At 40.1% G+C, this 19,393-nt stretch overlaps 1 protein-coding gene and 1 non-coding gene across 5 annotated transcripts; one reads left to right on the forward strand and one right to left on the reverse strand.

Moving 5' to 3' along the window:
* Positions 1-20: 20 nt before the first annotated feature.
* On the reverse strand, positions 21-13,081 carry LOC147800171 (anoctamin-7-like). Of its 4 annotated transcripts, none has more exons than XM_087133683.1 (21): positions 12,911-13,081; positions 10,783-11,221; positions 10,400-10,472; positions 10,081-10,181; positions 9,876-9,957; positions 8,562-8,719; positions 8,181-8,353; positions 7,722-7,892; positions 7,319-7,413; positions 6,976-7,097; positions 6,600-6,689; positions 6,230-6,382; positions 6,053-6,089; positions 5,000-5,109; positions 4,389-4,540; positions 3,875-4,055; positions 3,541-3,670; positions 3,148-3,281; positions 2,792-2,872; positions 2,123-2,415; positions 21-1,535 (listed from the first exon to the last, which is right to left on the reverse strand). In XM_087133683.1, exons 2-21 carry the CDS (start codon positions 11,209-11,211, stop codon positions 1,208-1,210), a joined length of 3,093 nt encoding a protein of 1,030 aa, XP_086989809.1. In that variant the 5' UTR covers positions 11,212-11,221; positions 12,911-13,081; the 3' UTR covers positions 21-1,207. The 4 variants fall into 4 exon arrangements, with proteins under 4 accessions (XP_086989809.1, XP_086989811.1, XP_086989808.1 ...); XM_087133685.1 differs by lacking the exon at positions 12,911-13,081 and adding an exon at positions 12,751-12,898 and having other exon boundaries at positions 21-1,551; positions 2,358-2,415; XM_087133682.1 differs by lacking the exon at positions 12,911-13,081 and adding an exon at positions 12,751-12,897.
* A 241-nt stretch (positions 13,082-13,322) lies between these two features.
* Trnap-cgg (transfer RNA proline (anticodon CGG)) lies at positions 13,323-13,394 on the forward strand. Its single transcript has one exon. It is a non-coding gene; the product is annotated as a tRNA-Pro (tRNA).
* Positions 13,395-19,393: the final 5,999 nt, after the last annotated feature.

Genomic DNA, 19,393 nt, shown 5'->3' on the forward strand with positions numbered 1-19,393 from the left:
TACGTCACACAAAGTAGCTCTCAAGTTTTACATTATGGTTTATTTGAAGTACTCAGCTCTAGCTATTCAAAATACTACAGAAGTCAAATTTCATTCTCACCATTTCCGTGGAATTTTTCAGATCAATCTCTTCAGTTCAGATTCTTAAAGCAAAGGCTTTTCTATAAAATAAATGTTCCCAAATATTGTGCTACAGTCCCGGCCCAAACACTGCTGAATATACAAAGAAATAAAACAGTGAAAGCAGTTGATCAAATTATTTAAGGCTGAATCCTGTACGTAAGATGAGTGATTATCTATTTTCAATTTAAGGAATTAACTCAAGAAATTTATGTTAAAGAGATTTTGCTTGCAACAAAGATGGTGTGTGAAACCTCTATCAAAAATTTGTCATTGTAAATGTACATATGTTCTCCCTTAATACTGAGTAATATCAGTAAGGTTTATAAAAATGATCAAACAGTTATTTACACCATTTCTAAAAGACAACGTGGCGTACAAATTATTTGACAATAAGTTAATAAAAAACTACCTTATCAGCTCACACACAATATAATTATATTTCTACTCAGGCACAGAGTGGTTGCTTTGCACAGACACCCCACAGCACACCATACCTTGCACATAGAATACTTAGTACTTTGGACAGATACCTAACATATTTATACTTCATTCGATTATAAAATATTGCACAAAATGGCGTAACTAAAGGAAACACAATAAGCAAAGTACAAGTTTACAATTTCAAAGGAAAAAAATTACGTAAGTACTTTTCTCTCATGAAAATATCCCATTTTCAAGATGGAAATTGTAGCACAGGTTTTATAAATTGTGTCATCCACCAAAAGTATCTCTCAAAGACTATCACAAACCAAAATACTTCAAAAGGGTTTTCATTCGAGCACAGCAAAAACAGTTGGAAATACATTCACTGTACATATTTGTTCATACAAGTACCCTGACAAATTTTTCAGTTCAAAAAGCTCCAATTACACAAACTTCTGATGAAATGATTTTTTAATACATGTATTAAAAGCTAAAATTCTGTCCTCTGCAGCAATATATACATATATAGTACTATAAAGAAGATAGAAAAGATTTACAAGAGTCTCTTCTTCAAAAACAGTAAGGTACAAAAAATTAAAAACTTAAATTTTATTACAGAGAGAATACATTTCTACAATTACATTAGTTAGGAAGAACTGTATTAGAAAAATATGTTACCCTGGGCATTAATTTTAGTGGGTGGATAAGCTAAGTCTGACGCATGACTCCCCGGTGAATACTGAATACTGGAATATAAATTTGTATTGTTCTGGTAACCATCTAAACCATAGAGCTGTGTCGGGTTTGGGGGCTGGTACACATCACTGGGGGATACTTCTGGTGGGTAGGCGGGGTCAAGCTGTGGGGGTGTGTCAGGTGATTCCTCTGAATTGCGCTTTTTAAGTTTCTTCTTTTTCCTCTTCTTGGTTTCACTTGGAAATTTCTCTGACTGCCCAATGTAGGTGGTCCCATCTTCAGCATAGCTCAATCTGTTGAAACATGAGACTAAGAAGAATTACTTACATCTTCTGTATGAAAAACAAATAATAAACAATCCATGACAACCTTTTTGAGAATAATTGGACAAGAGAAAACTGGAAAAAACAATTTAAAAGGAGCCAAACACCAATCACAGCAATGCAAACAAACTATGAGAAACTTGATGATGATCAAACATGTACAAATAATCTTGGATAAATACTGTTTGTGCACGTTTTGCACACACTCACAGCAAAACCAAATTTAAAACTAAGAACCTACTGAGAAAGCAATATATGAAAACATACATTTAAGTATGACTGACACCAACTCCGCAGCAAGTACATGTATTTGCCCTTCTGAATGACACTTACGCAGGAACAGATTTTAAAATCGCCGAAGCATAAAACATGTTTAGTGAGCACTATTTTAAGGTTAACAGCAAATGCGGTGTTTCTTAAAAGATGGAAATTCTCATATGCCAGGAATCATTTTGCAGCTATCACGAAAATACACTTCTGGCCACATTTAGCTACAAAGCATGCAAGTAAAAAGACACTTGAACACAACATTTTGGCCTGAAGTAAACATTGCATACTTTGGTGCAACAGCATCCACAGCTTCTTGGGTGCATTCCTTCGCACCATCATCCAAGTTTCCAAGTCCCTCTTCATCTTCTGGGTTTGCCTTTCTCTCTTTGGTGGTGGCTAAGAGTGTGTCGTCAGTTACGAGTGACTTAAGGGCAGGGTTGCTGTCGTCATTTTTCACAGCACAATCGATATAATTAAAGGCTTTCAAATCCGGTGCCAAGACCACACAGGTACCCTCCTTACTTTTAATAGGGCCTTGGTTCTCTGCCTTGTCCAGGATCTGGGCAATTTGGTAGCGTTGCTGTGAGGGAGGGAGGAGGGATAATAGGGGGGGGATAAAAATTGGAGGTCGACAAAGTGAAGAGGTATTATGGTAAAGGAATGAGGAAGACACAGGATTAGGAAGATGGACAGATGCAAGAAGGTACAAGATGAGGAAATGTTGAATGGAGAAAAAAGAAACAAGAAAAACAAACATTAATTAACTGTTCATTTCTGGTATTTTCCACATATTTGATCGTTAAACGAGAGAAACCCTCGACATCACCACTTTCATGAGTCGTACTGTTTGCGTGTATTCGTTTTTCTCCAACTTAAGGCACAAAAGGCATGTGTTTGTGGAATGCTGTGTCATGCTTAGTAAAACTGAACGATGTACAAAAAAGTCTTCTACTTACTCTTCTCTTTGCTAGGCTGATGTCAGAAGGAGTGTCTGGGATGATGTAAGCAATGAAGAACTTGACTGACAACACAATATGCTAAAATACAACATGGTACAAAACATGACATTTTAGTCAAAGGTTGCAGTTTGACGGATGTGAGCAGAATGTGCTCTATTAAGAGCCAGCTACAGGAAGAAACAAATTTCCAAAACAGCACAAATCCCTGAAGATGGCCATGGTCACAACTCTCCTTAAAAAAATTAGGCTCTGAAGTTGGTTATACCTTTTCAGCACAAGTTCAACATACTCATTTTTCATTCTGGTTGCCTGCAGTTTCAGGCAAATCCAAGGGAAAGGATCTGAGAACTAACCTCAAAGGCAATGACAACCCAGAGTCTCTCAGCTAAGGTGAAATTCTGAGACCACTTAGCAGTGAAGGCAATCAGGAAACCATTGGTCACCACACCAGCAAAGTTGAGGAAATCCAGAATGCTGTACCACATGCCTAACCAGAGGAAAAATATCGTGTTCTTCCTCCATTACCAAATCCCTGAAACATGGTTTGTATTTGAATAAACAAGGGAATAGAGCTAATGTAATCACAACAAAAGATGTCAGAATTTATCTCCAATTTCATATCTGTAAAACAACCTACACTGTATGACAAAGCCCAAAATGTGACTTCCATATTAAGTAAGTCTTCACTGTGTTCAGGGGAGATACAGATCTTGACATCTTACTGAAAAACTACATGATAAACTTACCTATACCACCAGATATGAAGGCAATAGGACGTCTGTTCATCCACAACATACGTGTTGCATCCACTCTGATATCCACTAAGAGCACTAGGATAGCTATGAATGGAGCCAAGGGTAAGGCACAGGAAAACAGCTGGACAGAAAATATGGAGAAAGCGAAATGATGAATGGAGGCAGAAATTGACAAAATGTGGGGTCATCAAACTGCTTTGCTAATTTGGGAAAAGGAATGGGAAATCACTCAACAAAAAGCTGATTGTCTATGGAGGATCTGTTTCATAATGCAGCATTGTAAAAGTAAATTTGGTAAAGTGTCTCGTTTTGGGACAGAACATACCATGAGGAAGCCATACTGGATGGTCTTCTCAGTGAACTCTCCCAGTGTGAAGTTTCCCAGAGGTGGCTTGGCTCCTTCCTTCCTCATGAAATCAGCTTTCTCCATTTTACTGGCCTCCACATCTGCCACTTTATTCTTCCCTCTGCAACAGCAGCATTTCTTCAAGACTTTCTTGAGCCAACTGTGGAGGAAAGATATACAGAACTAACCAATGAAGGCATTCAGAGGGGTACATCTGTAATGAGGAGGCTTGTGCACTCATTTCAACCTAAGTGGAACTCAAGTTTTTACCAACTGGACTTCACTGACGGTAGAAATAGGATGCGCCAAGATGAAACTTAGCTCTGTTATAAGAACTCTAAAGCTCTTGGTTGCATTTTAGTTGGATTTCACATTGGAAGCAAATGTTCTGGCCAACAGATAGGACCTGTGATCAAAGATGTAACTATCTATTGAGTTTAAAGATAGAGAAGAGGTGTGCAATATGTTATCTATCAAGGTGATCAAGACTTACGGTATGATAATGTCTTTCAGGAATTTAGGAAAGGGCTTGACGATCATAAGCACAAAGACCTGAAGAGATAGCAGAGGCATGCAGATGTTGTCATCCCCACAGCTATCTTCATATTGTTTACCCAGGTAAAGTATGCCGTCCTCAGCAGTCAGCTGCAAAAGAACAACATGTCAATCAGACGGCCTGGTAAATGGCACATGCACTCTCAATAATCAACAGCATACTTTACATGATAAATGATTTGTGAGGAAAATATTTTTACTGGACTGAATTGAGTCATCAACCCGAGACTTCATGTAAATGAGCTTCCAGACCGAAGCTTTTCACTACTAACTGTGGTACACTACTGATGATTTCACACCTATGTATCAAACACTGCAAAGTAAGTTCATTCTAAGAACTCTGAAATAGATCAAGTCACCATTGGTATTTTTTCAACACAGAGAGGGGCTGCCTTCTTCATGTAATTGCACAAATGTCAAGCAGTTGACTGTTGAGTGTAAGAAGAGACATCTTTTTACAATTGTGGGACCATATATCAAGGATGTTAAAGTACAAACCATGTTACGCCGATATAAAAACCATGTTTAAATAAATAGGTGTGTTTGTACCCCTCTGAAGAATGCGATGTAGAAGAGTGAGGCATAGCTGTTGACAAACTGGAAAGCAAAAAGCTTCATGATCAAGGCATCGTCATACTGGCTCTGGGTCCGATGATTCTCTGTCAACAAATAAATCAGCACTTAACAAATTAGTACTGCAAAAATACAACATGTGTTCGACATGACAAGAATAAGTGGCAGATTTCAAATGTTGTGTGTTGTGTTTCTTCAAGAGGAACTTTTCATCCTTAAAAGATGTGACACGCTTGATCTCAGTTTCCTTGCAAAAACTTCACCACGTAGATAGTGTTGTGAAATTACTCAATATGAACTGTTGATTGATTATTAGTTAATGATTATTGGTTCTTACTGGTATTATTACCTGACAGCGCACTCTGTGATTATTAGTTCGCTCACGCTGCATCTTTGCCACTTCAGAGTGCATTGACAGTGCACAGTTGAGTGCCACATGTAAACAGCGCGCACTTGCTTGATTGGTCGCACTAGCGCCCTCTTGCGATGAAGCGTGAGACATTAATGTTTGCTACGCTGCACGCTGTTTTGTTTGTGATTTATTAGTAAATGTTATGATAGAATGTTTTGTTCTTAATTCTCTGTAAAAGCAAGCCCAACCTGTATAAATAGCCCCGCTAGATTGTAGATAGTGAGTTCGTGTTCTGACCTTGGACCGTTCGGATCTGTGCTCGGAATTAAACCAGCTGTGAAGTATAGATCTGTGTGACTGCCCTTTTATTTGCCCGTTTCGATGGCAAACCCTCGACATATTGAAGAACAATCGCCATTAAGAATTTTTTTGCGTTTATATCATCAAACAACACCTGCAACAATCATTAACCATTCTTACAACCAATGAATGTCAAGAATACAAGATAACTCTGAAAGTTTGTGGCGTGTAAGCATTCAATTTCTAACAGGAAACCTCGTATCATTTTTGTTATTTTGATATTAAATTCTTGTGAATATTCTATTTATGATATGCAAATAAACTATACCTATACCTACCAGAAATATCAATCAAAAGAGAAGTTTTGTCTGACTTACCCCAATCTGTCAACTTGTATGCGATGTAGTCATACAACTGAAAGAAAAATTGGACGAAATATCAATGATAACTATCAAGTCTGTGCGAATACAACCTGGTGTTGTTTAGGATGTGTAGGGAACAATTGATAACCTAGACAAAAATCATAAGGCACAATGGCCACATAATCTACTCACTCTTCCTAAGATCATAATAGAGATGGAGTTGAGAAGAGTGGCTGCAACTGTAGATAACAAGATCCTTGGCAGGGTGGAGGAATCTGCCAATAAGACTCCAATGATGACGCGATAGATGATAACACCCAGTGCACTAGCTATGACAAGCAACGCCTGCAAGCACAGGAGAGATGGGGATATCTTTTAATATCACCCCTACAAAAAATTGTTCATGCCACAAATTAAAATGGGCAAGGACCAAATCATAGCTTCACTTTTGAAAACAGGCACAGTCTACAGTTGGAGAGACAAGAGGTTCTTTTTCAATGCGCAACTTCCTTGAAGGAAAAATTCCAACAATTCTCACCACAGGACCAAAATGCAATCTTACCATGAAGATGAGAATGCCAAAAGATGCCATGAACTTGAGAAATTGTTTGTAGAATGGGTAGTACCAATCTGGCAGGCTGGACACAGGATCCTGAAGATGAATCAAAATGCAGCATTTGACAAAGCTCAAGCAACTAATTAAGAAACTACAAAAATAATGAAAAAAATCAAATAAGTTTCTACATGAACAGAAGGATTTTGTTTAAGAAACAAAACTTATCAGTACAATGATTTCACCTGAAAGTATTACCAGCAATTTGCTGGGAGGGTCTTACCATTTTCAAAATCTTGAAAAAAGATTACACCCAAACCATTAGAGTCTCATCTTCAAAGGACTGAAATTTGCTCCAATGTCCTTAAGACAAAGAAATCATTACCTCCCGTTCTTTGGTTCCATAAAATTCTGGGCGATCAGGCTCAGTAAAATGGTAACTGGACACATCCCACTCATAAGCCAAACGAGCATGTTTCCTCTTCCAGCATTCTTGGAAAAGAGTTCCTGATGGGGGAGATCACATCGAAAGATTGAATGAACCAAAAAACATCAACCAGTGACACGACTTATATTGATTTTGCAGTATAGCAAGGCATGAAGCTCAGAGTTGTAGCTCATTTAAATAAGGGAAATGCTGCTCAAAGGTTAGTTCATTATAAAACTGAAACAGATGAACTACATTAATTTTTCCACTGGCAAATCTGGAATGATATCTGTAAACTTACCCCAAAGACAAATGACGAGAGCAAAGTACGGCGTAACTGCTGAATCAAATGATTTCTGAAAGACATCTAGAATCTCAAGAGACTTATCAGCAATGCTAGAGGGAGAAAGAAATATAGATTTTATTAGAATGTTGAAGGTTTAATTAAGATTGTTCACTTCTCTGTCAATGGGCTTTAAGTTATTTCTATAAATCATAAAAAGGGGCTATGATAAGATAACTCTGTATTATTAAAGAACGCATTCCTTGAGATTTGGGGGTCAGGAGACTCGACACCTGCCTTTCACATTGGTACTGCAACAAATTTACGATCACAACAGATGTACTGAAAGAGAAAATGTGTCACAGTTGGGCAAAACGGCTGGCTCCCTTTGTATTCAATGTTAGCTTGACTGTGATCTTACCTGCCAAAGAACGAGTCTTCCTCCTGAGCACGTGCAGTTAAGTTCTGGTAGAGTAACCTGTCTTCTGTCCTGTTGTACAAGGTGATATTCTCTCTGACAGCATCAATCAATTCATCTCGCTGTCTGGCCATCTCAGCTAAGCCCTCATTGTATTCCATGTTGTCCTTGATGCTACACAACCAAACAAAGGATCAATGTTAATTGGACATTCAAACGTGTTTAAGTGAAGTAGTTTTGCAATATTATATTTGTATCAAACTATACCTTACATTCAAGATGCTTTAAAGACTATGTTTAAAGAGGGCATTTTGAAAGCCATAAAATAAGCTACATATACCACAACTGTATTTTCTACTTGCTTCATCCTACAAAACAATTACAACAGAACTTTTAACAGAAAATTACAGTTAGATTTATGACAGACTCTGCAGCCCTCACATAAAAAATCACATTTCTAACCTGAGATATAATCCATCGGCCCAGATAGCAATGCCAAGCAGCACAGGTAGCCAGAGAAGGCTGGCCATTTCACCAGCCCAGGCAAAGTAGAAGGCAATCTTCTCCCCAAAGTAGTTACGGATTTTCCAGAGAGGTTGGAACTTCCACCATCGGCACCAGGTTCTATGCAATGCCTGCAAATGGAATTGGAGAGACAAACAGTCTGCAGGTGTCAGTGCATTCATTAGGCTCTCATCCCCAAGAAATCTCCAACAAAATCTTCCTGAATCTTCCATACTAAGAACGAATGCACAAAAATAAGATAAACTGTCTCTTAACCAGTAATTTTCTACAGCTTTTCAGGCAATTCTATAAGCTATGGATGCCCTTCAAGTTACTGACCTCTCTGGGGTCAGAGTTGGGGTTGAAGTCCCCCCGCTCCTTGCTGAGACTTCTCTGTATCTCCCTTGTCTCCTCGTCTTCCTCCAATTCATAAGGAGATTCCTCATGCATGATGAATCTGTCTGTATAAACTTTCTTCATCAGCATAAATGGCAGACCTACCGGGGAATAAAAAATAAGTTGTTTGGCCGTCTTTAAAATTTACTTGGATGACGCAAAGGTATGAAGGACAAGATTAGCTCCATCTCAAGCACCTGAGACTTGCATCAGGTCATTTCGAATTGATGCTCACAATATTTACTAAGAACGAGCAAGCAACATAGTTAGTCAAGACATAAGCTGTTTAAACTACATGTACATGTACTCTGTAATCCCAAAAATGGAACTATTTCAAAGATGGATTTGCACCAGGGAGATGAAATTAATTTTGGATTTTGCCCTGCCTGACGTGTCTCCGCTTGAAATTGTTTGTGGTTTTTTTCACAAGCCTTCGGGACAAAACACTGAGTATACAGTGTTTAAACACATGTCGGGCAGGGGGAAAAATCCAAATTAAAAAATGGAACATTCTGATAAGAGTACAAAAGAAAGTGAATTAAAAAAACGACAAAAGGTTACTTGAAAAATACGTTTAGCATTTTTCACTTGAATTCCATTGTCTCTGCTTGAAATAGTAACTGGAACAAGAAACAGAAACCTGAAGCAGGGGCGAAATGTTTTCAATAAAACACAAAACTAATCTTGCAACAGTTTAACGCAATCATGGAAATACTCAAATAATTCATGCAAATGATCATTGGCTAGAAAGAACTTTGTAACAGCATTCCTTTTACAGACTTTGCAAGAATTTCTTAGATATTGTAAAAGGTTTCCTTCAAACATACCAAATAGCAAACTATCAAAACATTCATAAGCAGAACTGCTGAAAAGGAACTCCGAGTACAGATGTGGGTGTTATATCTACCTTTCCTATGTTCTGGCGTCGAACGCATCTTGGCTGTCAAAAACAGCAATTGATTAACACTATGCTCCAAAGACCACCTCGATATTAGCTCCATCACTTTTCTAAAGCAACAAACTAAAGCTCCATTCAGCTTTGTGCCAATTTTTTCACATCGCACGTGCCCACAGGGATCCTGAATGCTGAATAGAACTGTTCACCAGACACTTACAAAATGCGCTTACAAATTTTAAAACATCCAAAAGGAGGGGGTATATTCCCATCCCTGACTATCACTACTTGTGACGTCACTTCAAGTCAACCTGTACTGGACTCAAAGAAAAGCTGCGATACCGTCTTGTTGAACCACTTACCTTTTCGTCTCATGGAGTCTCTGAAGTCAGTGTTCTCATCCCCTTGCTCTCGTACATCAATGTTGATCAAGATGTTGTGAACCTGGTTAACAAAAATAATAAAGAGTAAAAAAAACGGTTATAAACTCAAACACAGGACCAAAGCTGGCTTGGTCTTTACATTCAGTACAGCGTGCTTTGTACAAGAACGTGTGACATAACCTACCAGGAGTGAACGCAATGCTGGGGAGAAGAATGTATCTGGTTGGTCAATTCCCTTGAATACCGCCCTCTTCTGAACAATGAAGGGTGCACTCACAAAGTCAACTGCAGACCAAAATAAGAACAACAGATTGTTAGAATGTTACACCATTTGTAAAAAAGTCAAATCCCACACACATTTGCTTGCTGACTACAGTTGAGATTTTTGCCTCCGGTCTTTTTGTTCAAAGCACATCTGATACATTTTCCAAGCAATTTGAATGGACCACGAGCACAAAACACGGGTAAAACCAAATTTGAAATGATTGTTAAAATAATCCAACCTTCATCATCTGTTACAAAGAGAGACTTGAGTTGATCTAAGTATCCATTCGCTTGCTTTGGGGGAATAGCTGCCTGCCAATGCATATAAAAAACAAAGAACAAAATATGAAGAATGAAATATTTCAACAGTCAGCAAAAAGAGACATTTAAGGAAAATATTCATGAGTAACACAAGGATCCAGGACGTGCCCCCACTCACCTCAGTATTACCACTATGATCAACTCCCCCCTCCATCCCCTATGGGGACTTGTCCCCCCCCCATTGCCCCCTCTGAGAAGAACCTGGCAAGGTAGGCATGGGGGACAACTCACCCCCTCTTCATGGGAACTCTTCATCAGTGCACAGAATCATTAAAGGTATGCAGTGTTTTTCACTTCTTACCCCTTCCAGAGGCATTTCCAGTTTAACCTCCTCTGCCTCGAGGCACATTCTCTTGAATGGACAATGGATCAAGACATAAATCTTCTCTCCCATGTCCCTCTCTCTGATCTCCAGCCCTTCCTTCTCCCTGGCTGCTCTATGGAACCTCCTCCTCAGTTCCATCCTGTTCTTAAAGTCCTCAATGTCATCATTATCCTTAAAATCATTTTCATCTTCCTTGGGATACACCAGGATATAGTCTATCCTCTTAGGAATGATCGTCTGGGTTGCAGAGTTGGCCTTGCTGGGTGATTTTTTATCCTTGCGTTTCTTCTTCCTCTTCTTGGATTTGTATTCGGCTGTGCCGTTTTGCTCAAGTGATGGCAGTGGGCGAAGTTTGAGTGGCTTACCACCATATGTATCATCATAATCTGGGTACAAGTCGTCCATGTTTTGCTGCCTGATGAAGAAAAAAATTTATTTTCTTTGTTGTACTTTTCTTTTAGCTTAGGATCAGCTATAAAGTTACATTAAAGAAAACAATGACAGTCTCAAAATCCACAACATCCTAGCAGACCTACCAAGTTTCACACATTTGGCATGACAGTCACCACTCTTTCTCACACTCACACACCTGGCAACCATTTTCTCACACCTCAGAGCCAGACCGGAAAAAAAAGCAATGCAATTGGCGAGTCTGTAAGTTGCATGGACGACTGCTGCCGCCTAGCCGCAATACAATGTGTATAGGAGTAGTATATGCACTACAATGCACGCGATCACTAGATCTACATACATCTACGATGGATCGTACTTGATGAGGCTGCAGCTCTGTAGCACTATGTACGCTATTATAGACTCAGTAACGTGGTCCTGTACACAGCTGAATTAGGTAAGAGTGAGTACGCCATGCGTTGTTTGAAATGAGAAGATGGATGCCTACACTATAATAATAATCAGAACAACATCATGGAAAAGAGATGATGGACCATTTACACAAGTGACTTGGGACCCTGTTGTACTTTAAGCGCACCAGATCGCACAATTTTGAGCTAAAAAATGCTAAAGCTCCCATCATGGGAGGGAGGAACCCGCCTCCCACTCCCTCACATGGGAAATCTCACTGTTAGCTGGTCTTTGGCCTTGCATCTCTGTCCTAGTATTCTACTTGATTCTATTCTGTTCTTTGCTGGCAATTAGAGCAGACTCTGGAAGGGTAAGGAAGTTGTTTTTCCATTTTTTCCCCTCTTTTTAATTTTAACAAATGGCGTGGACAACGTGGCGTGTGGGCACAGTGGAACGTGGACCAAATGGGCAAAGTGGTTGTGGGCAAAGTGGAAAATGCATGAAATGACAGTAGGCCTAAAACATGATTTGGAGCCTAGGACAACAATGTTTATATTTTACTAAAAAGATGAAAATGCTTTGATCCCAAACAATTGGTTTGTCAAAGTGTACAGGAACCAACCACAAACAGAATAGAGGTTATTAGGCAGAGTTGGAGGCTTTGTATCATTAACATTATATCATGTACTAGGACAGGCTTTTAAAAGGGAAGAGTTCCATATACGGACATAATTATTCCCTAGAGTGACCTATTCCGAGAAAGCAAAAAATGTCCAGAAAAGTTCAATTTAGGAGGGAAAAACTATGTCTTTTACTTAGAAAATACTTTTCTCAGACCAGTCCCATAGGGTTTATGCATGGGGTGTCAAGTGGCGTCCGTATATGGAAGTTGGAACTCTTTCCTAGTTTAAAATAAACCTTGGTCATATTTGTGCATTGAAAAATGCATTCGATCATTGTAAATTTGTAGCCCAATTAGGCCTAAATAAAGCCCCCCCCCGAATGCCCACACACCAGCAATATTTGCCAAGTCTCATACATTATTACATAATATAATATATAATAACATAATAATTTCAACAAGAAACGATGAGAAACTCATAACAATTTAACGTTAGTTCTCAACAAGTCAACAAGGTCTACCTGAAGCGCATTGCCACGGGTGATTATAAACAAAACAGGGCAAGGCAGCTTGGTCGACTCAGAGACAATTTCCATGTCGGGATGCCAAGATTGGATATCAATTACCATGGAACTCGCAATTAATCGATATTGAAAGATTCCAGATCCATGCCCACCATACCTGCTTAAAATTATTTAGAATAATTTAATTCTTCAGTCCTTCGGTGTACACAGGTGGTTCTCCGTCGACGTTAAATGCACATATCGAGCCTTGAGTTGACGAGGTACATGCGTATATATATATGCAGCTGGCTCTCGCGCGCGGGTCGCAGGCGCCAGTCATGGCAGGGCATAGGCCTGCACACACATCCCAATCCTGTTGCTAGGAGACAATTAATCAATCTTTTTGATTTTGGCAAATTTCGTTATCAACGCATCACAGGATTGAAGATAATTTCAATGTCATTGACACCATTCCTTTCATAGCTTCATAAAACCATTATAAATGTAAAGGGAAAGAGAAATAAACCCAGACCGCGATGAAGAGTAGCCTAATTCTTCATAAACCTTAAAGTGCCCGCACTACGTTTGTAGGCTCGTTGGTCTAGCGGTATGATTCTCGCTTCGGGTGCGAGAGGTCCCGGGTTCAATTCCCGGACGGGCCCAGTTTAAATTTTTTTACAGCAAAATGAATGGGTTAGTATTTTTTTTGCACCGTTACAGCAATTAATTAAATATATACAACCTCTCCAAGTCTTCTTTTTATTTTTGTTCATGAGGGTTTGCAGCGGCGCGGCTAAGGTCGACGTTTGTGCAGTTTTTCTGGCTGTTCATATCTACATTGTTCTCCGTAGGTGTCGCGCTTGCTCTGTGTGGGCGAGCCAATGATCTCTCTACTAATACTGACAGCGCATGTAAAGTACAATGTACATGTACATCCACACGCTAAGTAACATCTGGGGACGAGCCGCGCACAAACAAGTGGCTGAATCATGGGTACGGGCCACTAATTCAAGCCTCGTTGAAAACAGTGTAAATTCAGCACTGTTCAGGGCCCAATAGCATGCACGCCAACATCCCTGAGATTTCAGAAACACAAATGAAATTATTGCCTAGTCCCTAATCTTTCAATTTCTTTTCAATTTTTTTGTGGGTTAACCAATTACATTTTTAATTATTCCCACAAAACAAAATCACCCACCGAAAAGTTATTTTTCCGAAGTCCGATTGCAGCGGCCATTTTTCAAGTGGCAACCCTCAACTTTCTGGGGCACTTACGACCTTTTTCAACGGTAGTTTTAGCCCTTCTGCTCTCATATGAAAGCCCAGGGAGTTGATCCTGGCAAGGATTTACATACTCTCACCATTTGGGGGGGCCAAACAATCTCCTTTTTCAAAAGATACTGAGGGGGGGGACTTTTAATGCTAATGAGCTGGCCAGAAATTCTCACTTGAATTAGTGCACGGGCTCAGAGCCGCACTTACGGTTCTGCATGGGCTGAATGTGCAGCGCCCTCTGGAACTCACAGTCGTGGGTGCGTCCGTAAAATGCAAAGTGTCAGCGTCGGCCAACTGCTTTTGTAGAAAAAATCAACTTTTAGAAGATCTCAAACGCAAAGCCGATACAATGATATACTCCATAAGATATTTGATTAAGTGGAAGTGACCCAGAATACCTATGACGCTTTTCACATCAATGTTCCTCTCGAACGGACACATGTAAACGGACACAAAGTGTTCCGTGGTCTGAAGGGTTGGGATTGATTCATATGACCTTCACACCCGACCATGAACCCTATAGCCTTCCAGTTTCGACGTGAATAGATCAATAAATCTGGAAGAATTACAAGGGGAGTTGTGACCAGTAATGGTGCGGTGCGCTGTTTAAAAGTGAACAGGTGATTGAGTCACCTCCACAACAGGATATGATCCCATTCCAGCTCGCTTGCAAACAGCTAATATCGTGGAAGTTCGTTTCTGTCAATTTACGTTGTATTTTCGGCACAGTGCTATGCATGCTAATTTAGGCGGTGTTGAATGAAACGATTTTCAAAATTTCAGAGAAATCAGCCTTGCTTTTATTACAAAGCCTGTTTTATGATTACGGAAGATATTCTTGAAAACTGTTTCCACCTTGTTATTAAAACAGGTCTGCAAAGAAATTATATTGTTGCTTTGATGTTCTCTACACTATTGTTTCAGTTTGAGGCCAGGCCAACATTTCTCCGACTCGGGTAACCATGTTGACACTTAAGCCTTATTATACAAAACACTTGATTTATAAAGAGGAGGGAATCTACAGAAAAGACACCCACATCGTGTTAATGAGAATTCCAGAAAACCTCAAAGGAAAATGGAAAATAGAATCAGATCAACAGAACCATTACAATGCGGACATTTTTACTGCCATAAATTACTCGGTACAGCCTTGGCCACTTTGGGAAACAAGCACGAACCTATACCCTCTATTGGTGGTTTCAGTAGTGTTTAAAGGAGGAAAGAGACGGGAGACGAGAGACATGTATACACATAATAGTGGCGTAACTAGAGCTAAATTTCGGGAGGTCACCCGGGGGTACACACATTTTTTCAAGGGGGCACTTCAAGAAAATATGCAGCTGCATCACAACGGACATAATTCAAAGATTTCAAATGGGGGACACCTGGGGGCACGGACCCCCTTGACCCCCCACCCACCCACCCATACACCGCTCCGTAGTTACGCCACTGCATACACATCTTCGGCAGAGTCGTCACTTTGGGTAGATGCTTGTCTGAAAACAAAACGATGCAAGGCACGATGAGAATGTAAGCGTGCACTCTCTCAATTTCAGAGGTTTTTAACTCATACATTTTGTTTAATAACAATAACAAATCTTTTGTTATTTTTATCACACTTTCACTATTGAAATATTACCAGAAAACTTTCTTCGAGATAGTTAGTAAATTCCTCAGTGCGGACCACCAATAAGACTAAAGCCTCTTGTTAGCCGATGTTCGATGACTTATGACTACGGAAAGTACCGCCCAGTAAGCATCACTTGAGGTGAGTTATCGCTTCGTATTACGCCCAAGAGCCAGGTAAACAAAATACCACCAAACCTCCAGTCTTTCCCCAACCAAAGACGGACTGGAGACGTTGTCATGATGCCATGGTTCACCCGAAGGAAGTTGACCGTTCCATCGCGAGCTTTGCCGGGACGTGGCCTTGGGGCTTAGTGTAAGGGTTGGTGGCATTTGGATTCTCTTTCAGACAGTTACAAACCAGGAGGCTGAAGGCTTTTTGTTGCAAGTTTTTCCACGATATGATGTTTCTGTTGGAAATGACGTTTCTAGAATGTTGATTTGATACCTGCATAATCACACCGTCACGCCCTCCTGTCCAACTGTAGGATTTGCCCTGTTTTATGTACAAATCAGAACGACGATCCCGCACATTATTTTCTATTTGGAACTTCCTGGTGCATTCGACGAATGAATCGGGATGTAACTGAGGACGTACATCTAGCGTTGGAGGGGGGTATTCACCAACTTTTGTCCGAGTGTTATTAAGCCTATGAAAAAACATAAATGTAAATTTCACGCAAAGCTCCTGTAAAGAATGACAGGGCATCTGCAAATTAATCAGGCAAAAAGGTGGGCATTTACTCTTATAATGAACAGTAATTAATACATGTATTTCAGTTTGACAGAAACTATATTGAGCACCCCAACCGCTTATTGAATTGAACACGGTCTGCGGGATTTCGGTTATTGCATGTTGTCATACCCCTGCGTCTCGAACATATGCCCCTGTTGGATGCAATATTATGTATTAAATTTCCTCTGAGGAATAAGCTCTCTTGATTTATCATACCTAAACATGGATCTCATCTTCTGATGTCACTGACTTCAAGCATGTAAATGCTGCTTCATCTTGGGTTTTTTTTGGGGGGGGTTTAGTTCCTGCTTTGCATTTGTCATGTACTCTCCACGGACACGATTTCCAATTTGTATGGCCATGGTGCGTGAATCCGTGTTGTCCCATGTTGCAAGACGACCTTACTAAGTACAGAAACTGCCCGCGTGTTCTGTCTTATTCAAGGGGTAAACGGAAAAATCATGTACCAGTTGCATCCCAAGAAAGCTGTAAAGTCTCTGAACAGTGACAGTTACACTGTTTCCCGGCAGCAACTATGGAAACAGTGGAAAAGTTAGGTTATTGGTATCGTGGTGTGATTAAACTAACAGTTGAAATGTGATGCAAAACATGGCACATGTACATGTCATAAAGATAATTCTTTCTGGCTGTTTGAGGTCAAAAAGGAGGTTAGGTTGAGGAACCAGGGGCTTGCTTTTGCCTCCTTCCTCCCGAGCTCTGGTAGGGTATAGCAGAGGACATACGTGTAGGCCTACACGACGTCCTTTCCTGCTGTACACGTACATTATATCTTAGTTAAAAACGCTAGGATATTTTTCTAATGGATAATTTGATTGAAATGACAAGAAGTTGACATTGAAATCAAGAAGCAATTGGCCATGTAAATGCTTTGGCGATGGTTACACAGTAATTTTAAATTATATGCACGGACTCACAATGCAAGAACAAAGGTGGGGATGAAAAGGTGTAAAACGCATTGGCGTCGTCGAAGATTGCCAAACAGTTTTCCCAAGCCCATTTAAACAGTCTCTTTCAGCCCTGGAAGACCAAGACTTCCGTTTAAAACTCTAAACAGAAATCCGGTGCAATTTTCGTGCCTACAAGCAATATTACTGAAATTCCGATAATTTTAAAAAAATAACCTACGACATCTGTACAGGTTTTTTAAGCACAATCATTTCTGTCCTTTATGAGTTTAAACTGCAGCCGTACTAGCGATTAAGTAATCAAGACGTTGAAGTAGATTATCGGGAGGAGTGGGAGGGGGGCGCCCAACAGGAAATGATGACTTTGCGTTTCGTCGGAAAGCAGTCTGACCCTCGATTATAACCCTACAGACGCGGATATGTCTATACCTGTCATATTCCAAGATTTACGACTTCAGCCACACATTCGGAAACCTGTTGGTGAGCCTGAAATACAAAGTGAGACGTTTCAATGACTCCTTATTTGCATGAAGACTGTGGAATGAAAATACATGTAAGGATAACTAAAACTTGGTGAGACGAAGAAACCTTTTTCTTTTTGAACGCACAAAATATACGGCCCGTGCTATGCATTTTTTTTCACGCACCTTTGTGTCCAAAATCACTTTCTTCTCTTCTCTTCTCTTCTCTTCTCTTCTCTTTTCTTCTCTTCTCTTCTCTTCTCTTCTCTTGTCTTCTCTTCTCTTCTCTTCTCTTCTCTTCTCTTTTCTTCTCTTCTCTTCTCTTGTCTTCTCTTCTCTTGTCTTCTCTTCTCTTCTCTTCTCTTGTCTTCTCTTCTCTTCTCTTCTCTTCTCTTCTCTTTTCTTCTCTTCTCTTCTCTTCTCTTGTCTTCTCTTCTCTTCTCTTTTCGTCTCTTTTCTTCTCTTCTCTTCTTTTCTTTTTTGCCGTCTTTCGGTGCATGTGGGCTTTTTATGCTAATTCGAATTTGCATGTCCCCGAGCAAAAGTGTGATATTATTTCCAGAAGACACCTGTTACAATCAAAAATTGTGTCACTTAAATACCGGTAGGCCTACTCCCTGAAATTTTCTTTCATTTAGACTCGCTGTTGTTTGAGCACATGACATATAAACCAATGAGCCAAAGCCTTATTACAATTATCTTCACTGAGCAATTTGGAGTTCATTTTTATTGCGACAACAGCGCCCTGAATGTTTTCAAGTACATTTTTCCACACGATTGACAAAAAGGGACTGACCACTTCTGTATAATGTACACTGTGAAGCAGTAACAAGTTGCACAGAATATCTTCCTAAGTAAAAGTAACGTCGCAGGGCCATGTCACACGGTTGAAGCCCTGTAAAGTCGTCAGATTTAGTAGTCTCTTGCTCGAGTCTCCCTTGTGAAAGGGGAATCCGCACGAATAATAAGTGTTTACAAAATTTATGTAAGTACGTGTAATGCCTACGCAGCGTGATCGACACCGTAATCAAAGTAACTTCACAGGTCTATTTCACCTGAACAGAGAGGAAATTCATTGGAAAGGATATGATATCCGGGTTTATTGCAATTAGCGAATCTATTGCCGACCCAAGTTAAAGCAACTGCGGCTGCAGTCAGTACCTCAGGAAAGAAAAGATAGGCACCTGTGTAGTAAGACATGCTTCAGTACAGTTGACATGTCTGTGAGGGTCTGAAAACCTGAAGACTGTGTTTTCGTGTCCCCGTCTTCATTCTTTACGAGACCACCTATAATCCTAGGATAACTTAAAGACAACAGATGATAAGGTAATCACTCCCTAGGGAAGGGACGTAATTGTCTTCTGTCGCCAGCTCACGGTCCTCCTGTCCTATGCTCTGTCGTTCCGTCGCCGCTCGCTACAACAGCTTTTCTCTGGCCGGGAGCATTGAGCTCAATGAATCAATGGTCCTAGACAGAAAGAACGAGAGACCGAGAGATCTAGATATCATTATAGCTTAAGTATGTCTTGTGTATCTGTTCAGTTGCTGCCCTTCTGCAATGGCTCTGCTGGGGTTGTCTAAAATGACCGGGGTAGGACTTGATAAATAGTTGTACTTGTCAAAACAAAATTTCAGCA

Source organism: Acanthaster planci, linkage group LG02 (genome assembly GCF_054643075.1).
Source record: "Acanthaster planci isolate LZ-2023a linkage group LG02, COTS_SCS, whole genome shotgun sequence".
Classification (NCBI taxonomy): Eukaryota; Metazoa; Echinodermata; class Asteroidea; order Valvatida; family Acanthasteridae; genus Acanthaster; species Acanthaster planci.

Coding starts and splice junctions, on each gene's coding strand:
- LOC147800171 (XM_087133682.1), bottom strand. Junction 8,720..9,875: donor AGACTCCATGAGACGAAAAG/GTAAGTGGTTCA, acceptor ATTCCCCGGTAG/GTCTGCCATTTATGCTGATG. Junction 6,383..6,599: donor TTGGCATTCTCATCTTCATG/GTAAGATTGCAT, acceptor CTGTGCTTGCAG/GCGTTGCTTGTCATAGCTAG.